Here is a 19,412-nt window from a genome sequence, read left to right as displayed (position 1 = left end):
GTTGGGTTGTTCTGATCCAGACAAACTCGGCGAGGAGGCTACAGGAAAAGCAGCCCCAAAAAAGTGCTGAGAGAGTGCAGACTGTAACTGCAATGCATTGATTAAATGCCGAGAGCGGATCCAAAACTCACACATTCCCTCCTCCTCCTTCTCCCCATATATGGTTTTGTTTTTCTGCAGGGGCAACGAACTCTGGGGCCCACCACACAGCTTCTGGCTTTCCTTTAGCTTGCTCTAGGTCCAGCTTAAAGTAACAGCCACCCGAATGGAAGCCTGCTTTGTATGTACAAGGGATGGAATTCTCTTTCTTCCTGATAAAAATTAATGCTCACACTATTAATGATTTCCAAGTGAAGTGGAGAGGGAAACATGAATCAGGGAAAAACCCTCACCAAAACACAAAACAGGTGTGGAGAGTTGCAATTTCTAAATCCTCTCTGCAAAGATAGAGATCAGAAATAATGGATAATCTGATGGCAAATCCAATTTTTGTGAAAATGGAGCCCATCGCTAGGTGCTCATCATCAAGCCCACTTAGTGGCAGTGAAGGCGGCAAAGAAGAGACACTTGACTGCTTCCATTGCATCCTCATTGGGTTGTCCAGCAGAGCTCTTCCAAGCAGTATGGTAGTCTATGATAGTCTGGCCCAAAGGAGACCAGTGGAACATACAGTGGCTCGCTGTGACTTGTTTGCAAAACACTTTGAGGATTAAATCGCTTGCATCTGCTGGGACCTTAACTCCACTACTAGTGCAGATGAATCTTATGAGGTATCCACAGCACAGTCTAGCCTCATTGTATTGGATGCTTGGCTCGGTTTGGGCAACCATTTGTACTCTTGACCCTTCATGGCTGATCAAAAATAGCAAGGAAGGGATGGATGGATGGATGGGCCAGGGAGGTGGTTAATGTCACCTTGTGAGAGGGGGTGGTCCCCACCCACCTAAAGGAGGCAGTGGTAAGATCACTCTATAAGAAACTCTTCCTGGATCCAGAAAATCTGAATAATGATCAGCCAGTTGCTAATACTCCTTTCTTGGGCAAGGTTCTGGAACACATGGTTGCAGGCCATCTCCAAGCTCTCCTAGATGAAACTGATTGTCTAGATCCATTTCAACTGGGGTTTGTTGCCCTGTATGATGACCTATGTTGGGAGATTGATAGGGGGAGTGTGTCCTATTAATCCTCCTTGATCTCTCAGCAGCTTTTGATACCATTGACCATGGTATTCTTCTGGAGTGGCTGTCCAACTTGGGGGTGGATGGCAACTGCTTTGCAGTTGTTTCAGTCCTACTTGGATGGTCACACTCAGAGGGTGGTGCTTGGGGAGTATTGTTTGGCTCTGTGGAACCTTCAGTGCGAGGTTCCCTCAGGGTTTGATTTATCCCACATGCTATTTAACATCTACATGAAATCACTGAGTGGGGTCATCCGGAGATGCGGAGTATGTTGTCAGCAACATACTGGCAACCACAACTGTATCTCTCCTTTATATTTCCAGGTGTGACAGTTGATGTGTAGCTTGGGGGTACTTCTGGATCCATTATTGCCGCTTGAGGCTCAAGTCACCTCAGCAGCGAGGAGTGCTTTCCATTAACTTTGGGTGGTGGCCCAGTTACGATACTATCTGGACAGGGATAGCCTGACTTCTAATAGACTTCTGTTTTCTATGCTCTGGTAACGTCTAGGTTACATTACTGCAATGTGTTATACATGGAACTGCCTTTAAAGACAGTTCAGACACTGCAGCTGGTGCAGAATTCAGCAGCCAGATTCTCACTGGGGCAAGATGGTCTGAGCACATAACACCGGCACAACTGCACTGGCTACCAATTAGTCTCTGGGTTCAATTCAAAGTGCTGGTTTTGACCTATAAAGCCTTATACAGCTTAGGACCCCAATACCTTAAGGACTGCCTCTCCCCATATGAACCAACCCAGATACTGACGCAGCATCTGAGGCCCTTCTTTGTGTGTCTCCTCTAAGGGAGGTACAGAGGATGGTGTCATGAGAACAGGCCTTCTCAGTAGTGGTCCCCAGCTTATGGAACACTCTCCTCAGAGAGGCATGCCTGGCGCCATCATTATCTACCGTTAGGCTCCAGGCAAAAACATTCCTCTTCTCCCCGGCATTCAGCTCTTAATTTTTGGAGAATTTTGGAAGGCTTTTGATGCTTCCCCTCCTCCCTGCCCAAGTATAGTAACACAGCGGGCTGCTGAAGGAGGGGCTCTGTCCCTTGCTCAGCAGCCTGCTTGGTTTCTACACTGGTCAGGGAAGAGGCAAAATACTGTCCTCCACATCCCAATACCAGGGAGAAGCCAAGTATTCCATGCTCTTTCTGGCAGTCTGCTCACTTGCCTGGGTGGAACTGCTAGTCAATTATGGCAACCAGGCACGTGGTTAAAAAGAAGGCTGTCATAGCTATGCAACAACATATCCGTGTTGCTTTTTTCTTTCTTTTAATAACACCAGTTTAACTGAGATGAAACGAAGCCTTTAGTGTCATCAGCCCAGTTCTCTGGAATGCTCTGCTAACAGAGAGATTCAGCAGGCACCTTCTGTTTTAACTTTTAAACACCTGCTGGAAACCTTTCTGTTCTGCTAGGCTTATGCAGGTTTGTACTGTACTGTTCTTTTTAACCTGTTGTAAACTGCTTTGATGTTTTTAACAAAATAGCGGTATACAAATATAAACAAATATACAAATAAATAAATAACTGTCCTGGCTTCCCGCAAAGAATCCTGGGCATTATAGTGGGAAGTGAGAATTCTCTGTGAGAGATCCCCAAGCATGCCTTACAGTTATACTCCACAGTGTTCCACAGGTAGAAGGAATGACTGTTAAACCAGTTTAAGTCTACCACGCAGACTTAGGCTGCCTCCAGACTGTCACTATATTGTGGAAGGGATTCAAGTGCATACTGGAACTTTAGGTTTATGCAGTCAGTGGGTTCAAGCACTCTGTTACTCTAGCACAACAAATCAACTTTTAAAAAGAATTGGGCTTCTTGTGGTTTGGGAAGTGACAAGGAAAATGCATTGAAAAGTGTGGAATGAATGAACGATTAATGGGACATGTAAAAACCCTTCAAGCAAATCAAGATGAATGCTCACTGTCATATGAATGCTCAATAAAGACCTGAATAAGGGCATCAAGATGACCTGTTTACTGAGCATCCACCCTGAGTTGTTTGCAGAGAGATCAGACGATGTTGGCTACATAAATCAGCATTCACTCTGATTTGTTTACAGGGAGGCAAGACAGTGTTATACTAAAGCAAGTGTTATTCCACAATTTCCGGTGATTTCCCCATCACCTTAATAATTGCCAAAAGTTGGATCTTTTGGGGAAGTGGGTTTGTTGTGCAAGACCTCCCAATCAACTATAATTGCACAACCTTAATTTGCCAGTATGTGATTGAATCCCACCCCAAAATAGCAATAGCCTGAAAGCACCAAGAGTTTAGCCACTGCTTAAGCCTTGTGTAAACAAACTGGGACAAATGTCAAATACATAGGTTGCCTGGAAGAGCCGTTAGTGTAGAGGGTATTTAAAAGTCTAATATAGCACAATTAAATCATCATAGTACCATCCTTGACTCCTTATTACATATCATCATCAACTACCTGTATTGGTTCTGGCAGATATTCTTTGATAGATGATTTTTTTGCTACGACAGGTAATTCCTCATCTATCACTTTGCTCTCTGGACCTGGAAAAGTAGGGCTTTCTGAATCCCCAGTCTCAGACAATTCTGCTGCGTGATCAGCAGAACTTGATAGAGAGGTTTCAGACTCACGACGAAATTTTTCTCTTACAACCTTCTGTAGCAGGTTCTCTCCCCCATCTGAAGATCCTGGAGAACAGGTAGTGCTAGATGTTACAGGCAGCGCTAGAACAAGATGCATTTTTTCAGCACACTCAGTAAGTTTATGAATCGATTCTGAATCTGATTCTTCATGGGATGGCACAGGTGCAGGAACTTGCAATTGTGGGCTAGATAGAAGACTTGACCATTTCTGTAACAACAGCAACAACAATAACTACCAACCACCACCACCACTTGCCTTGTTTAAAGAACATGTACTAAAATGAAATCTGGAATGAATCAAAACAATATTTATAAACATTTGGGTCTTAATTTTAATGAAATATACACTGCTTTGCAAGGATCAGCCCTGCATCAATTCGACTTTTCAATGTTGAAGAACAATACAAAGTAACCAAGTACTCTTCTTTAATTCTAGGAATTTCTGAACATTTCATCAGCTTTTAAACCAGTACAACAAAATAGCATATGGTCCCCTTGATGTGTATGAAAGGAGGCAGGTGAAGTCAGAATAGTACCATAGTAACTCAGGGCCCATCTTGTAACTAGTGTACATGCACTAGAAGGAAGTATAGAAATCTCAATATAAATTAAGAAACCTACATAGCAAGCAGGATTGTAACAAGAGAAATTATTTTATAAATTAAAAGAAAATTACAATCTTGATACTATTTAAGGCATACACCTTCTGGCGCTGTAGTTAATATTAACCAAGCCCCTATTCATTTAAGGCCAGATTATTAAAAAAACCCTGCAACGAACCAAAGTAATCTATTTTCAGCATTGCTGCAATCTCTATAGTTCAAAGATGGATAACCTCAAGGACCTCACAGGCAGCCACCCAAGAGCTTCATGCCAGTGGCAGGTGGGGCCGGAGGCACAAGTAGGGGGACCAACAGATTCAACTCTCACTTTTGTATAGTAGGTTACATTCTAGCCATTCAAAAGTCACAAGCTTCTACTAGGATGTTAGAGAATTCCAAAAAACACACAAACAGGAGTGTAATTTGCCAGTGTTTGCTTATTTGTCCCACATGTGGAACGGAAATGAATCCAGTGAATATGAGTGGTATTTGCTGTTGTTGTTGAGTTCAATCCATAAATGATAGATAATTGATTATGTTATTTTCCCCATATGCATTGTGTTTCCTTTGCATTGAAATGAATGAGGTGGAATAACATTATGACAACATTGCTTACATAATTTATGTAATTAATTACGCACATTACATAAGTTACATAATTTCACCACAGTAGACATTGCGGCAAATAATGTAGCTTTTGGTGGAAGAGAATTGCAACAGAACAGAAACACTGCTGCATGTGATGAATACAGTAGCAGAATGGAAAACAATGGCTTCTTACTTTCTTATCTTCTGCACACCCATCTCTCCATCCAAGAAAGCAAGATGCATTATCACAGTTCAAGGACACCTTCCAGACAATCAAAAGTAATCAAGAAGGGCAGGGCCATTAAGGGTGTGGTCTGGGGAAGGGGTGTTGGCTGGTGAGAGTCCTGAGGGCTGGAGAGAGAGTCCTAGAGGGCCTGAAGCTCTGCACCAATGCTACAGTCTCTAAAACATGTGGGAGTGTGATCTACAATAACCCCTTTACCTGTAGAGGTATCACAGAGGTGTCATGTTATAATACAATTTACAATAATACACACCGCTAAGTCTTGTTCAGCTGATTTTTCTTCTTTAATTACTGCCTCTGTAGATGTAGGGGAAAATGTTAGAAAGTTACATTTTAACAAACTGAAAAAGGAATTGCTAGTTGCTTAACAGTCACTATGCTACATAACTGTAGTTCTGGCCTTGCTGGTGCACCAGTTTATGACACTATTCCTGCTGAATGTTTTAGGGATTTTTTTCCATAGAGAAGCACATTTAATAAGAACTTGCATTATGAACAATGAGTTCATAAGTGCATTAAAGATCACACGCATCCTCTTTAAAAACCAGTTCATTTTCAGTATTTAAATATTCCATATTGTCACCTTGAATGACAAAAAAGTAATCAGTCAGTAATCCATTTTACGGTATTTTACAAGTCTTATTTAAACATCTGTCCACAATAAAATATTAATTTAGTGCTTTATGTAGATGGAAGTTCCAACATTAGGATATCAAATCATTCTTTATTATGATCAAAGACCAGCATTCAGAAACAGCATAAAACACATTATCCGTCATGTAAAATAGAGTGAAATAAAGTAAATAAGGTAATATAGAATAAGATAATGTGTCATTGGATAAAAACAAGACATAGATATCTGCACAGAAATATTACAGAAAATAAAAAACAACCTCCAGAAAATATGGTTACAGGGTGGTGAAATTACTTCTTGAAGAATTTTACATGCTGTAGCACAGAATTTAGCTACACTGAGAGAAGTACCTGTGTTTTGATCAGAAAGAAGTGAGGAGGTATAAAATGCATCTGATCATCATGGCAGTTTCAGTATGAAGGGTTCAATAAAAACATTAGAGACAATACAAAAGAACATGAGTCACCAGTTTGGCCTCTCCAGTCACAGGGACACTTGTGTTCACAGTAAGGGATTTTTTGGTATCTTCCCTCCAAAACTGATGAAGGGAGAACATTAAGTTATGTCAGTGTAAAGGCTTCACAATACTTTTGGACTGAGAGCGTATGGAGATAGTTTGCTAGTTTTCTGAGCTGGAGTGCTCTGCCTATGAAAAAATAGTTGGAAGTTAAGCCTAGATCTTGTTGGGTGTTCCACATCTGCCACACATTACCTAAGGGTCACTCTGGCTGTTGAAAACCCCCAAGTCAGAAGGTATTCCAAAGAAAAAACATATAGCTGGAACTTTAGAGACAGAGTTTGCTTCCATACTTCCATACTGACTAGAAGTCATCTTGTAGAGTTAAAGAGCTAATCTATTTGGAAAGAAGATTAACTTCAGCAAATCAAACCCTGGATTCAACTTTCCAACATTAGGATGCAACTTCAGGGCCTTAGGTGTTGTAATCCAAAGCTATCCCCTCCTCTGATGGAAGTCATCTGATCACAAAACAGGGAGGGAGACCGTTTTCATGATTCCCCCTGCGCTTCCTTAAATCTGTTTCAGAGGATAGGAGGACCCTCTGGGAGAAGTTTTGAGGAGGGATAGGCAACTGGAGTGGGAATCTCAGAAAATTCCCCCCTTTTCTGCTGATGGACATGCAATCAGTGGAAGGAACATCACTGGAAAGCGGCACCCTAGATGCTTTCCCCTGCCACAACATCTGAAACGCTGCTATATGATAAAGAGTCTGGCTTTGTATTTCATTTGGTCATTTTAGTATTGCTAATTTTAAAACATTTTGGTTTTTCTAGGCCAATAAGGTATTATTGCATACAAGGCATTTATTGTGGAATGGCTCTGCTTCCTTCAGTCATGTTTTTTTTGGATGGGGGTGGAGTCCAGATGACATTGCCACCCTTGTGTAATTAGCTTGAGTTTTCCCAGAGACTGTCCCAAGTTTTTTCCTACTGTGGAAAATCTAACTTAAAAAAAAAAAAAAAGGATCAGCAGCAGGAAGTCCACAGGAGTGGAAGTTCCTTATTGCTATTCCCCTCCCCCCTTTCCCCCCCTGGTTTCCACCTGATTATTTTCTTTATCTCACCAGTTTCTTAGGATGGGCAGGATTTATTTAGCACAGAAAATGCACAGCTAGAGGTGGGGGAGGAATCCAACAAACTCAGATCCTCTAACAGACTCACATGATTCATTCTGAGCTGGATGGAGTGACTCCCCTATGAGGAAAGGTGACAACATTTGGAGCTTTTTAGTTTAGAGAAAAGGCGAGTCAGAGGCGACATGACAGGAATATATAAAATTATGCATGGCATGGAAAAAGTGGACAGAGAAATGTTTTTCTTCCTCTCTCATAACATCCAATGAAGCTGAGTGTTAGAAGATTCAGGACAAACAAAAGAAAGTACTTCTTCACACAGCGCATAGTTAAACTGTGGAACTCGCTCTCATAAGAGACAGTGATGGGCACCAACACTGTTATCTTTTCGGTGCCAGGTCAAGACTTTCCTTTCTCCCAGGCATTTTAGCACGTGTTTTATACTGTTTAAATGTTTAAATTGTGTTTTAAATTGTTTTTATAAGATCTGTTTTAAATTGTATATGTTTTAATGTTTTTAGTTACTGTAAACCGCCCAGAGAGCTTCGGCTATGGGGCGGTATACAAGTATAATAAAATAAAATAAAAAAATAAATAAAAATTCATGGAGGATAAGGCTATCAATGGCTACTAGCCATGACAGCTATGCTCTGCCTCCATGGTCAGAAGCAGTATGATTCTGAGAACCAGTTGCCAGAAGCTGCAGCAGGGGCAAGCACTCTTGCACTCAGGTCCTGCTTGTGGGCTTCCCATAGGCATCTGGTTGGCCACTGTGAGAACAGGATATTGGACTGGATGGGCCATTGGCCTAATCCAGCAGGCTCTTCTGTTCTTATGACCACGACCTGGATTGGTTGAGTTTATTTCAGAATCTGCAGTCTCACATATTCCTTTAGGGTGCATTGCTACCTCTCTTCCTGTAAAAGCAGTTTCTTTCTTTTAATCTTTTAAAAATTGGTAATCCATCTGCCCAACCTGAAGCAGCTAAGATGTGGTGCTTTCTTGCTGCCATGCATTTTGAATGCAAATATAGCAAGTCCCCCTGGGAGAGATGGGATTTGATGACGTGTGCTTGATGTTACCAAAGCACTATGAGCCAAAAAACACTTATGCAGAGGTGGTAGAATTCTTCTGAGCAGTATATGTTTCTGAACAGTTCTCTGTGCATATTGAGCAAACAGAGATATTTTGGGACCCCGGTATTTCGTTTCCAGAAAGAAAATGGCAAGTGGTAACTGGCTAAAATGTGGGGATGTTGTACGGGTGAAAGTTTGTGACAATGACCTAGAAGAACAACCCTGTAGGTCTACCCATGTGTAAGTTACACAATAAAAGGCAGAAATTTGCCCCCAGGGATTTTTGCTGGGGTATATTTTAACCCCAGGTGTTTTTTTGTTTCCAGAAGGAAAAAGGTGAGTGGTAACTGGCTGAAATTTGGGGACACGTGGTGGTACAGATAGGACTGGTTTAGCCTCCATTAGCATGTTGCTCTGAAAGTCTGCAGCTCCATAGGATATTCATTACAGAGTTATAATAGCAATATATTTATTTATTCGGCCAGTTCTTTTAAGGGTCTGATACCATTTCATAAAGGTGGAATTACTACATACGTATAATTTATGACAACTGGAAGGATGTGACATTAGATGAATTTTAGGTGATTTCCTATCAACTAACGCCACAGTTTAAACTGCACACTTTCAGTCTGAAGGAAACACACAAAAAACAGGAAGCATCCAAAAATGACTAACAAAAAGAAAATATATCTCAAAGATGTCAAGAAGATTTTGCCTTACAAGTTCTTTTGTAACAGAAGGTTCTGAGATCAGTTTGCTAAGAAATCAGAAAGAAAACCCTTGATAAAGGCATTTTAGCCAAAACACATTGGGTATATTGAATAAAAGATTTTATCCTCTTATTGGCATTTTAGAGATATATTTCTAATTTCTGGTCAACACTTTCAAGTCTAACCAGAACAATGTCTGTTCTTGCCTGTGATCATTTTAATTTGGACCATCCACCCACTCCCTCATTTTCATAAAAGGTAATACTGAATTTCGGAACTACTGCAAATGCCAGTATACATGCTGCACTGTAAAAGCTAGAAAACTGACCCCCTGACCCTCCAGCCTCCACTCAAGATATAAATAAGAAAAATTATGTTCACTAAACCTGAGGAAGAATAAATTGAACTTGGAGCTTGAGGGCGTTGTATCCTCCCAACAAGTTCCTTGAAGCGAGATACCTTAAGGGCAGGTGGAGAAAAGTATTTAAAAATTAAGTGAGGCATACAGTACTTGCAAGTATATATAATTCTTCCTCCTGTGATAATTAGCACTGGAACCTCATAGTGGAATTTTATCTTTTACCTTGTTTCTGAGATTTATCAACTTAACAGTTAAATACAATTGTGATTTCTCATGCCCGACAGCTATAAAAATATAATGGAAAAGGGCAGGGAGAGGAGAGAAGCCTTGCTGTGTGTCTTTGTAGGAGACTCTTAACTGGACCAGCACCAGACTGCAGGTGCCCTCAGTGGCAGGCAGCAGCAGCAGCAGCAGCAGCAGCCGCCAGCATCACTGGAGGCTTAAAAAGGCCCAGGCGCATCAGTGGATTAACACATTGTGCTTGTAAGCCTGCCATCTCCCAAGATGGTGGGGACTTGTTGACACCCCTGCCACCATCTTGGGTGATGGCAAGTGTATGTGCACAGCGCACTGACACAGCACTGCAGTGCCACAGGAAGTTGCATGGCCAGCCTGCAGTATGGTGTTGCCTGGAATAGTGGCTGGCGCTCCGTGATCCGTGCCAGCATCAGGTCATGGCTGCGCATGCGCCATGACCTGATGCTAGCATGGATTGCAGACTGGAAGCTACACCCATCCAGCCCCAGCAGCAGGGCCCCCTCTCAGTACCAGGGGCCCTTTGCCAGTGCCCCACCTGACCACCCACTGGGGCCAGGGTTGACTCTTAATTAGGATAGCCAGATGCAAGAGAAGAGGGATCCTGTAATGGTAACAGTTTTGTAGAAGAGGGAATTTCTGGAGGCCAAACTGCATGTGGTAGGCAGTTCTATTTTCCTTCCTCTCTAGTACTGTATCTTTTTCCCCAGGAGAAAAGGAGCTGGACTCTACTGAGAACTCCACTTCCCATTTCAGCTCCCTGCAATTGCTTTTGGGTTTTGTAATTAATTCTTCCCATTTAAAAAAACAACAACTATATTTCACAGGTAGTTTGGCTCCAAGTCTGTTGCACATTTTTTGGTCTTTTTTGGACAGGAAATTACCTTTGTTTGACCAGGTCTTAGTTTTGGTCCCCTTTTTAAGATCAGTTGATCTAAATAATCAGCCTTTTCACGCCATGTTTTTAGACTCCGATATTCATTTTTCAGTTTCTCCAGTCTGAAGAGCAACAAAGTAGTTTATTGAAATATCCAAATATGCATATTTCCTTGCCATCAGCTAACCAAAAAATGAACAAGATCACATTTTGTTATAATCTATTGTGATGTTAAAACTGAAATACCTCAAACTAAGACCCCTTAACTCCATTGGGATTACCAACTCAATTAACAATCTTGCAATAAGCAGTTACCTGAAGGGAAGGCAGATCAGTTCTGCTGAAGTCATTGTAATCAAACTGTCTTGAAGCCACAGGTTTTCATTTCTATTATTGTTTTTTCCTTAATTGGATTACAGATAAACTGCTGATAATTTACAGTGCAATCCTAACTGTGTCTGCTCAGCAATACAGCTGAAAATGTTAGTGGCTGTGAAACTATTCATAAATAAACCTTCTATGGGCCAGGGAGATTGTGATAACTATTGTCACGATAATAAATGCCATACACCTCCAGCCACTTTTTGATGATATTATCTGGATCCTTAGCAATCTAGTTTCAGGTCTGGTTTTGGCACAGAAAGTGCATTTATTGCCTTGAAGGATGACCTATGCCTTAGAAGGACTAAGTGTAACCTTATTATCTTGGACATCTTAGGAAACTTTGACCATGATATGCTTCTGAATAGGGTCTCTGAGCTAGGTGGCACTCATACTGAGATTGTACCACTCCTACCTGGAGGGCCATTTCTAGAATATGTAGCTGGGGAACTACTCCTCAGCTCATGGCTTTTACACAGTGGGATCCCATGCTGTTCCACATTTACATGAAGGTGCTGAGTAATGTCATCTGGGGATTTGGAGTAAAATACCACAAGTATGCTGATGGTACCTGTCTCTATTCCTCTTCATCTACATCATTTCAGGCAGTGGAAGAGCTGAACTGGTGCTTGGAATCTATAATGCACTAGATGAGGGGCAATAAACTGAAGCTCAGTCCTGACAAGAGAGAGGTACTCCAAGCTCACCTAGTCAGGGAACAGCAGTACCAGGATGAATCTACTGGTGGATCTGGTTGTGGGCCTTCAAATTGCCACACTGGGAACTAGAACTTTTAATCCAGCCTGCCAAAGACCGGTTGGAAAAGGTGCCTCAAGGGGCTTGCAACCCATCTCTTCAGTTCAGCTTGATTAATTTTTTTAGTGGACTCCCTATGCTCAAAAGCAGCTTTTCTCAACATGGTGCCCTCCAGATGTTGCTGGACTGCAAACTCCCATCAGACCAAGCCATTATGACCAATGGTCAGGAATGATATGAGTTGTAGTCCAATACCATTAGGTTGGAGAAGATGGCTCAATAGTATTTAACTAACCTTAGGTACTGAAAAAGATACTTTTAAAAATTGTTGCCTACGTCCTTGCCTTTCTCGAGGTGGTTGTTTCAAAGCCTTCTGAAGGCTTTTGTAGTGTTCTGAAACTTCTGCAGGTTTGTCAAGCTCAAAGTTTCCAACTGTAACATTTAGGTCTGGAGATAAGAATGCAGGGTAATCCATGCGCAGTGGCTTGATGGCATTGCTGGAAAAAATGAGAAAAAGCAGGGGGTTCAAATGTTTGCCAATGGAAGTAACCATAAAGGAAAGGTTCTTCCCTTCACCCTGCTACATGGGTCTACTACTCTAATAGGCACCATTGTTTTCAAAGTCCCCCATATATTCGCAATGGCAAAAAAAGTTGATTTTGATTCAGAGATAAGTAACAATGTTCAAGATAAGGTTATTTGAGTTTAGATATATTCTTTGTTTCAGGAACATAAAATGTATTATGTATAGCTCCGTTTGCCATAAAAGTATCATGTTTGGTATATTAAAAGTACAGTTAAAAATATTCACTAAGCTTTCACACGATCAGAGAAAGGTGGCGGTGTTGTGCTAAGGTGACTTTTGAAGCAGGTAAGAAGAGAGATTTCACTTGAATTCTCTGCAATTTGCAGAGATTATGGGTGTGTGGCTGGTAATCTATATGCTCCTGGGGAGCCTGAATAGGGCATAGAGATGTAAAACTTCTGGAAAAGTTGAAGTCATGGCGAGGGAAAGTTTTTTTCAAGGTGGGGCTAAAATTTTAGGGAAAATAGAAAAATGCAATATGTAATTATTTAGCATCCTTTACATATCAAAAGTCATTTTGTTACTGTAGGAACATAATTTATTTTTATTTTTATTTAATTTAATTTATATACCGCCCTAAGCCCAAGGGCTCTCTGGGCGGTGTACATAAAATGTATTATGTATAATAAATAATAATAAAATAATAAAATTTTATTTTTGAGTCGCCTATCTGGCCGAATTAACGGCCACTCTAGGCGACGTACATTGACATAAGAAAATAAAATACAATATAACTTGGTTTGCCATAAAGGTATCATGTTAGGTATATTAAAAGTCCAGTTTATTCATATAATAATTATAAATTATCCCAGGCTGCTTCCGTGTTGGAATTGCTTTTTAACATGTTTTTAAAACTTTGTTTTTTTACAAAAACAATGTTTTTAACCTTTAAAAAAAGTCTTGAAAGCTTTTAAAAAAAATGTTTTTAAATAAGTTTTGTTTTAATGTATTTTAAAGTCTGTTTTTATGATGGTTAAAGTGTTTTTAGTGCTTTTGTTTGCCGCCCTGGGCTCCTGCTGGGAGGAAGGGTGGGATATAAATCAAATAATAAATAATAATAAATTGAATTTTTTAAAATTTTAATCCTTTTGTTATAAATGGAACTACAAACTGCTGAACTGTAAAGAACTGCCTGAGAAGCAGGCAAACAAATAAAAAAATAAAAACAGAAGAAGCTACCAACATTATAGTAAAACAAGGAAAATTATATCTCCTCCAGTCTGCTACAGTGTCAAGCACACATAAAGCACTCATTTCCATAGAGAGCTGAGAAAAAAACTTACGACAAATTTGAGGCCTAGTCAAGAGAGCAGAAAGGTCAGAATCAGATTCACCAACTGCCAACAAGAGGAAGCCCACAAGCAAAGGACAATGGCAATGCCCCCTAGAGGCAGAAATGCATCCTGCTCTTGCTTTTGAGAGTTGGACTTGCTTGTCGTACAGGAATTGCAATGATCCGATACTGTACATAATCTCATAGGTGCCCATGTGCATCTCTGTCATACATAAATACATCTTTCTTGGATATAAGGGCACTCCTCCCTCTCTATCACACACAAATCACACATACATCTCTCCTTCTCTCATAGACCACACATACATTCATACATATCTCTCCCCCCTTTCAAACTCACATGCATCCCCCCTCTCCCTCTCCCCTCCCTCTCCCCCCTCTCTCCCACACTCACACACACACATACACCCTTTCACCCTTTCATTTATTTATTTAACATTTATATATCACTTGATTGTGGTGTAAAACCTCAAAGCAGTTTACAAAAAATAAAGCAAAAAATTAAAATGATTAATAACACACAGTAAAAACAGGTATTTCAAAACATTCAAACACGAATGAAAATAAAATAAAGTAAAAACAGATTAAAACACATGTAACTTCTATATGTCTGGACAGGCTGGCCTAAACAAAAATGTTTCAAGCAGGCACCACAAAAAGTACAGCAAAGGTGCCTGCCTGATGTCAATAGAGAGGGAGTTTAAAGTATAGGTTCTGCCACAATAAAAAATTGATGTCTTACAACTGCACAAGTATTATGAGGCACCTATAACAGTGCCAGTTCCAGATATTGAAGCAATTCAGTGGACATATATGGGGTATGGAATAGAGACGTTATAGAGAAATAGAGCTGTGTGTCATCAGTATACTTGATGGCACCTTGCCCCCAAACTCTTAACAACCGCTCCCAGCATTGGGGATAAAATAGTGCCCTGCAGCACCCCATAATGTAACTGCCAGGGGGGCAAAAAACACTCTCCCAATGCTACTCTCTGGACTCAGTCCTGGAGGTAGGACCACAGGGTTCCCAACTCCCATTCCATGCAGCCAGTCCAGGGATTCCATGAACAATGGTATTGAAAGCTGCAGACAGATTGAGAAGCAGAAGCAAGGGTTGCATTCCACTTGTCCCTCTCTCTGTAAAAGTACTCTATTAGAGTGACAAGCGTGACTCAATCCCATAGCCAGGCCTGAACTTTGATTAGAATAGATCTAAATAAGCTGTGTCATCCAAAAATGCCTGCCACTGCTCCACCACAATTCTCTCCTCCTCCATCTTTCCCAGAAGGGGGTATTTGTGACTTGGGCTCCACAGCACCAGGGAGGACTGTGATGTTCCTGTATGTGAATGTAATGTAAATATGGTAAGTGCAGGTTTATTATAGGAAATATGGTAAGTGGAATGAGTGAGAAGGGGGAGTACATGGACTGTAGAATGCTGGATGATGATTGGCTGTGTGTTCGAATGGCTGAAGGTATAAATGAGAGGATGACGGTGGGGGTTGGACAGGGTGGTTGTGGACAGGGAGGTTGATGTGGAGAATAAGAGGTGGCTGTTGAGATATTGGATTGGGAGTTCTGAGGCAAATAGTAGGAGTTAGGAACATAAGAGAAACATATATGAAACCATATGCTTGTCAATGAAATCTATAAGTAATCTTGTTATTCTTAGTGTTATCAATAAATATTTTCTTGGTTTACTTAAAGCCTGATTCCTCAGCTGGGGGGCACAGACCAGGGGGGAGGCAGAGTAACCAAGGCTGAAGAAGAAATAATATTGAATGGTGGCAGCGGTGAAGGAAGAGATATTGTATCAACATCCAGTACCACAGAGCAACCCAGAGCTGTGAGCTTCATAGGCAAGAGGCTTCAGGGGGGTTGGGAATTACCTATACACACAGACACAAGGTATCAAAATAACCAGGAAGAGACTAAGGCACAGTCTAGAGGTTATATTGGATACACAGAGTGTTGGGTAGTGTGGTCTAGCAGGGGGATCTTTTGAGATGTGTGCTAGAGCGGAGAGAGGTAAAAATAAACACGACGATCCTGACTACTGGTAGCCACGAGTGAGAGCAACACAGGTGGTGCCAGGGAGAGACGTCACAAGGACGCCCAGGAAAGATTGTGTCATGTGCTTGCTTCCTCTTCCCATTCCGTAATGAGACTAGGGCTTCAACAGGATCATTGGCTTTATCTACTGGAAGATCCCTAAAGCATTCAGGAACACAACAGGTTCCATCAGTTGCCGAGGGTGGGCCACCCAAACGGGTCCACATGGGGTAAGTCAAGTGCCTGCAGCCAGCTCCACATGGCTGGCAGGCAACAAGCGAACAGGATGGGGCACTAGGCGAATGGGGAAGCCATTCTGTCCACTTCTCCCCCCAAAACATCCTTAAAAACCAACATGAATGCAAGTGGGTGGGCCCTTCCAGCTCCAGCAACTGCTCTGCCATTTCAAATAATAAATCCAAAAATATTTTTTTAAACTAACAAGTGTTGCCAACTCAGCACCCACAGGCATCATAGTGCCAAGGAAGACCTTTGCAGGTGCAGACACCCACTGGTGCCGGGTAGGCAGTCCCATAAATTATGATGGAGATTATGTGCCTAAATTGTTCTGAGACAAAAGCAGGGGTAAGCAACTTTTTTGGCCCCAAGGGCAGCATTCAGCAACAGACAGCAGGCTACACAATCATACATGTGTGCATACCCACATGCAAGTATCCCTCCCTCTCTCTATGTAATACAGCCATGCAGCAGTGGGGGTGGAGGAATGCTGGGCAAAACACAGCAGGTCACAGGGAAGGCTTCTGCAGGCCAAATACAGCATGCTCACCTGTGGAGCAGGCTATCCTGTTTTGGGGCAGGGATCTGGTAGCTTTCAGACTTAAGGTACCTTTTAAAATTCTATGACTGACAAAGGCCAGGGCACATCAGGAATTTGTGTGGCAACATTCAGGTTCATCTCTGTTTTGCATTTACTTTGAGGCTGCCTAGTGCTAGGGTTTAGCCCAAGAACTGCCCTCTCCCAAGTATTCACACACCCCTAACAAAAGGGAAAAGCAGGAGACAGAGCATATGTTGGATTGTATTTAACTAAGTCATACTCAGAGTAGATGCAGTGAAATCAGTGGACATGACCAAATTTGTCCATTGATTTCAATGGGTCTATGCGAGAATGACTTAGCCAGATAACAGTCCATTGGTATTCCATCATCTGAAATGGAAACTTATTTCCGTAGTGAAATGGATGTAGACAAGAGGATCTGTTTATATCTTACTCTGTGGGTGATATCCAACTGAGTAATTCTCAGAGTAGACACAATGAAATCAGTGGTCTTAAGTTTTATTTCAATGGGTTTACTCTGTATATCACGAACACTGGATATCACCTTGTAGTTCTAATTTTAAAATACATGCCTAACTGTATACATGGCATTATAGGACAGAGTTCATTACATATTGAAACAAATCTAGTTAGATGTCAAGAACTGTTGCCTTGAATTGTCTTTTCTGTCTTCTGGTGGAGGAACCCGCAGAAACATGGAATATGCCACAGCTTTGGCAGGATCTGCACCTGGCAGTTTCAGCTGCAAAAGGAAGCCATAAATGAAAATCAATAATTATGAATACTGGATAATTAATATAATGCAGCATAAAGTGGCACTTCAGATTATGTGCCATGGCCTCCAATGGTCTCTCTACCTCCAGAGTATGCATGGGAGTGGAGGCAGAGAGTCGAGAAGACAAGATTTCTATAGCTTCTCCTCATCCAAAGGCTTCTTGCAATTCTATTCCTGTTAACTGGGGGTGTTGCTGGAATAGACACTTTTCACTGGTTATTATCTGGCTGTCTCTAAGGGAGACAGAATTAATGGCAAGTGGGGAAGAGTGGAAGTGTACTTCAACACAGGCTCAGCAAGAGCTGAAAGTCTTGCAAGGGTGCTTCCAGGCAGGGGCTTAACTGGAAAACATGTCATTGAGATATTGTAATTGTGTCAGTGGCAACAATTTTTTTTACTTATCATATTTCCTCGAAAAAGGGTAAATCTAGATTAAATGAAGAACAAATATGGGCTGACATTTTGATGTCAACAATGTCTTGTGGATGCTGCAAAAGACTTGCATGCATGAGGAGCGCTGATCCCCCATATTTATTTATTTATTTTATTTTTAAAACTTATATACCGCCCGACTAGCAATAGCTCTCTGGGCGGTGAACATAGATACAATAAAATACAATATAATACAAAAACATCAGTCTAAAATCAAATTTCACAATCTAAAAACAGCAAAGGCTAAAATCAAATTACAAACATTACAATCGTTAACAAAAAATTAAAATGCCTCGGAGTAGAGAAAGGTTTTAACCTGGCGCCGAAAGGATGATAGTGTCGGCGCCAGGCGAACCTCCTCGGGGAGACTATTCCATAGTTCGGGGGCCACCACTGAGAAGGCCCTTGATCTTGTCACTGCCCTCCGGGCCTCCCTATGAGTCGGGACCCGGAGGAGGGCCTTCGTAGCAGACCGTAGTGTACGAGCCGGTTCATAGCGGGAGAGGCGTTCCGACAGATATTGAGGTCCCGCGCCATATAAGGCTTTATAGGTTAATACCAACACTTTGAATTTGGCCCGGAAGCGTATTGGAAGCCAGTGCAAGCGGGCCAAAACAGGTGTTATATGGTCAGACCGCTTCGTTGTTGTTAGCAGTCTGGCCGCCGCATTTTGCACCAGCTGTAGCTTCCGAACCGTCTTCAGAGGTAGCCCTACGTAGAGCGCATTACAGTAATCCAAACGTGAGGTTACCAGAGCATGTACTACTGATGTAAGATCCTCCTTACTCAGGTAGGGATGTAGCTGGGCTACCAAATTCCATCATTAATCAACCCAGTCTAGAGAAAGTAATTGCCCCTCTTTAAGTGTTTATGCACACTACCCATCTTGTTATGCCAGTTCATGACTAGTTGGGAATGAGTTACTACCCACACCTTGATTTGATCTTTGATGGTTTTTAAAAATAGATCTCATTTTCATCTGTGCTCTGTATAATGAAATTACACTGCATTGCATTGCAGGACCTCCTTGCCTCATTTTGTAATACACTATCAGAAGGAGTTTTTAAAACTCAGTTTAGCTTAGAAAAAAATTTTTAGAGACAGAATAATGGATAATGTAGTGTTGGTGACTCTCCCTGAGTTCAGTCTTCTCCTAGAGCAGGATATCTACTGAACCTTCTGGAGTTATTTAATGAACGGTAATCTTTAGCATGGTGAAATCTTGTCTGCTCATGCTCTCTGCTTATAAAACACTACAATTAATATCCTGAATTGACCTGTGGGCTGGAAACTGATTTTACAGTGCATGGAAGGATGCTAGGCTTCATGACTTTCTGGTCCCTTTCAGCTTTGTGATTCAAATTCAGTTCACCTACTTCAGCAAAGAGAGACTGACCTGATGTGAATATCCATATCCAAGACATCCATAGCAGAACATAAATTCCACCTCTACTGTGCAGAAGACCTGCAAGTATAAAAATCCTATTCTTAGTACAATTCATATCGCAAATTAAATTTCAATGGTTTTTATGCCAAATCACAGGTATAATAAGCATAGAGTTATCAAGTTTAAAAATTCCATTGTA

General features: G+C 41.4%; 1 protein-coding gene across 11 annotated transcripts in view; it reads right to left on the bottom strand.

Annotated features, from left to right (window-relative positions):
- C2CD6 (C2 calcium dependent domain containing 6) overlaps positions 1–19,412 on the bottom strand; it is a 50,927-nt gene that overhangs the window by 12,362 nt on the left and 19,153 nt on the right. For all 11 annotated transcript variants that reach the window (XM_061607983.1, XM_061607984.1, XM_061607985.1 and 8 more), the window contains 7 exons: positions 19,223–19,291; positions 17,270–17,361; positions 12,233–12,385; positions 10,759–10,873; positions 9,645–9,717; positions 5,500–5,543; positions 3,628–4,020 (listed from right to left, as the gene is read on the bottom strand). In XM_061607983.1, coding sequence (XP_061463967.1) covers positions 3,628–4,020; positions 5,500–5,543; positions 9,645–9,717; positions 10,759–10,873; positions 12,233–12,385; positions 17,270–17,361; positions 19,223–19,291 — 939 coding nt within the window. The remainder of the gene's footprint in view (positions 1–3,627; positions 4,021–5,499; positions 5,544–9,644; positions 9,718–10,758; positions 10,874–12,232; positions 12,386–17,269; positions 17,362–19,222; positions 19,292–19,412) is intronic.

This window comes from Rhineura floridana, chromosome 2, assembly GCF_030035675.1.
Source record: "Rhineura floridana isolate rRhiFlo1 chromosome 2, rRhiFlo1.hap2, whole genome shotgun sequence".
Taxonomy (NCBI): Eukaryota; Metazoa; Chordata; class Lepidosauria; order Squamata; family Rhineuridae; genus Rhineura; species Rhineura floridana.
This window is presented reverse-complemented; position numbering and strand designations above follow the sequence as displayed.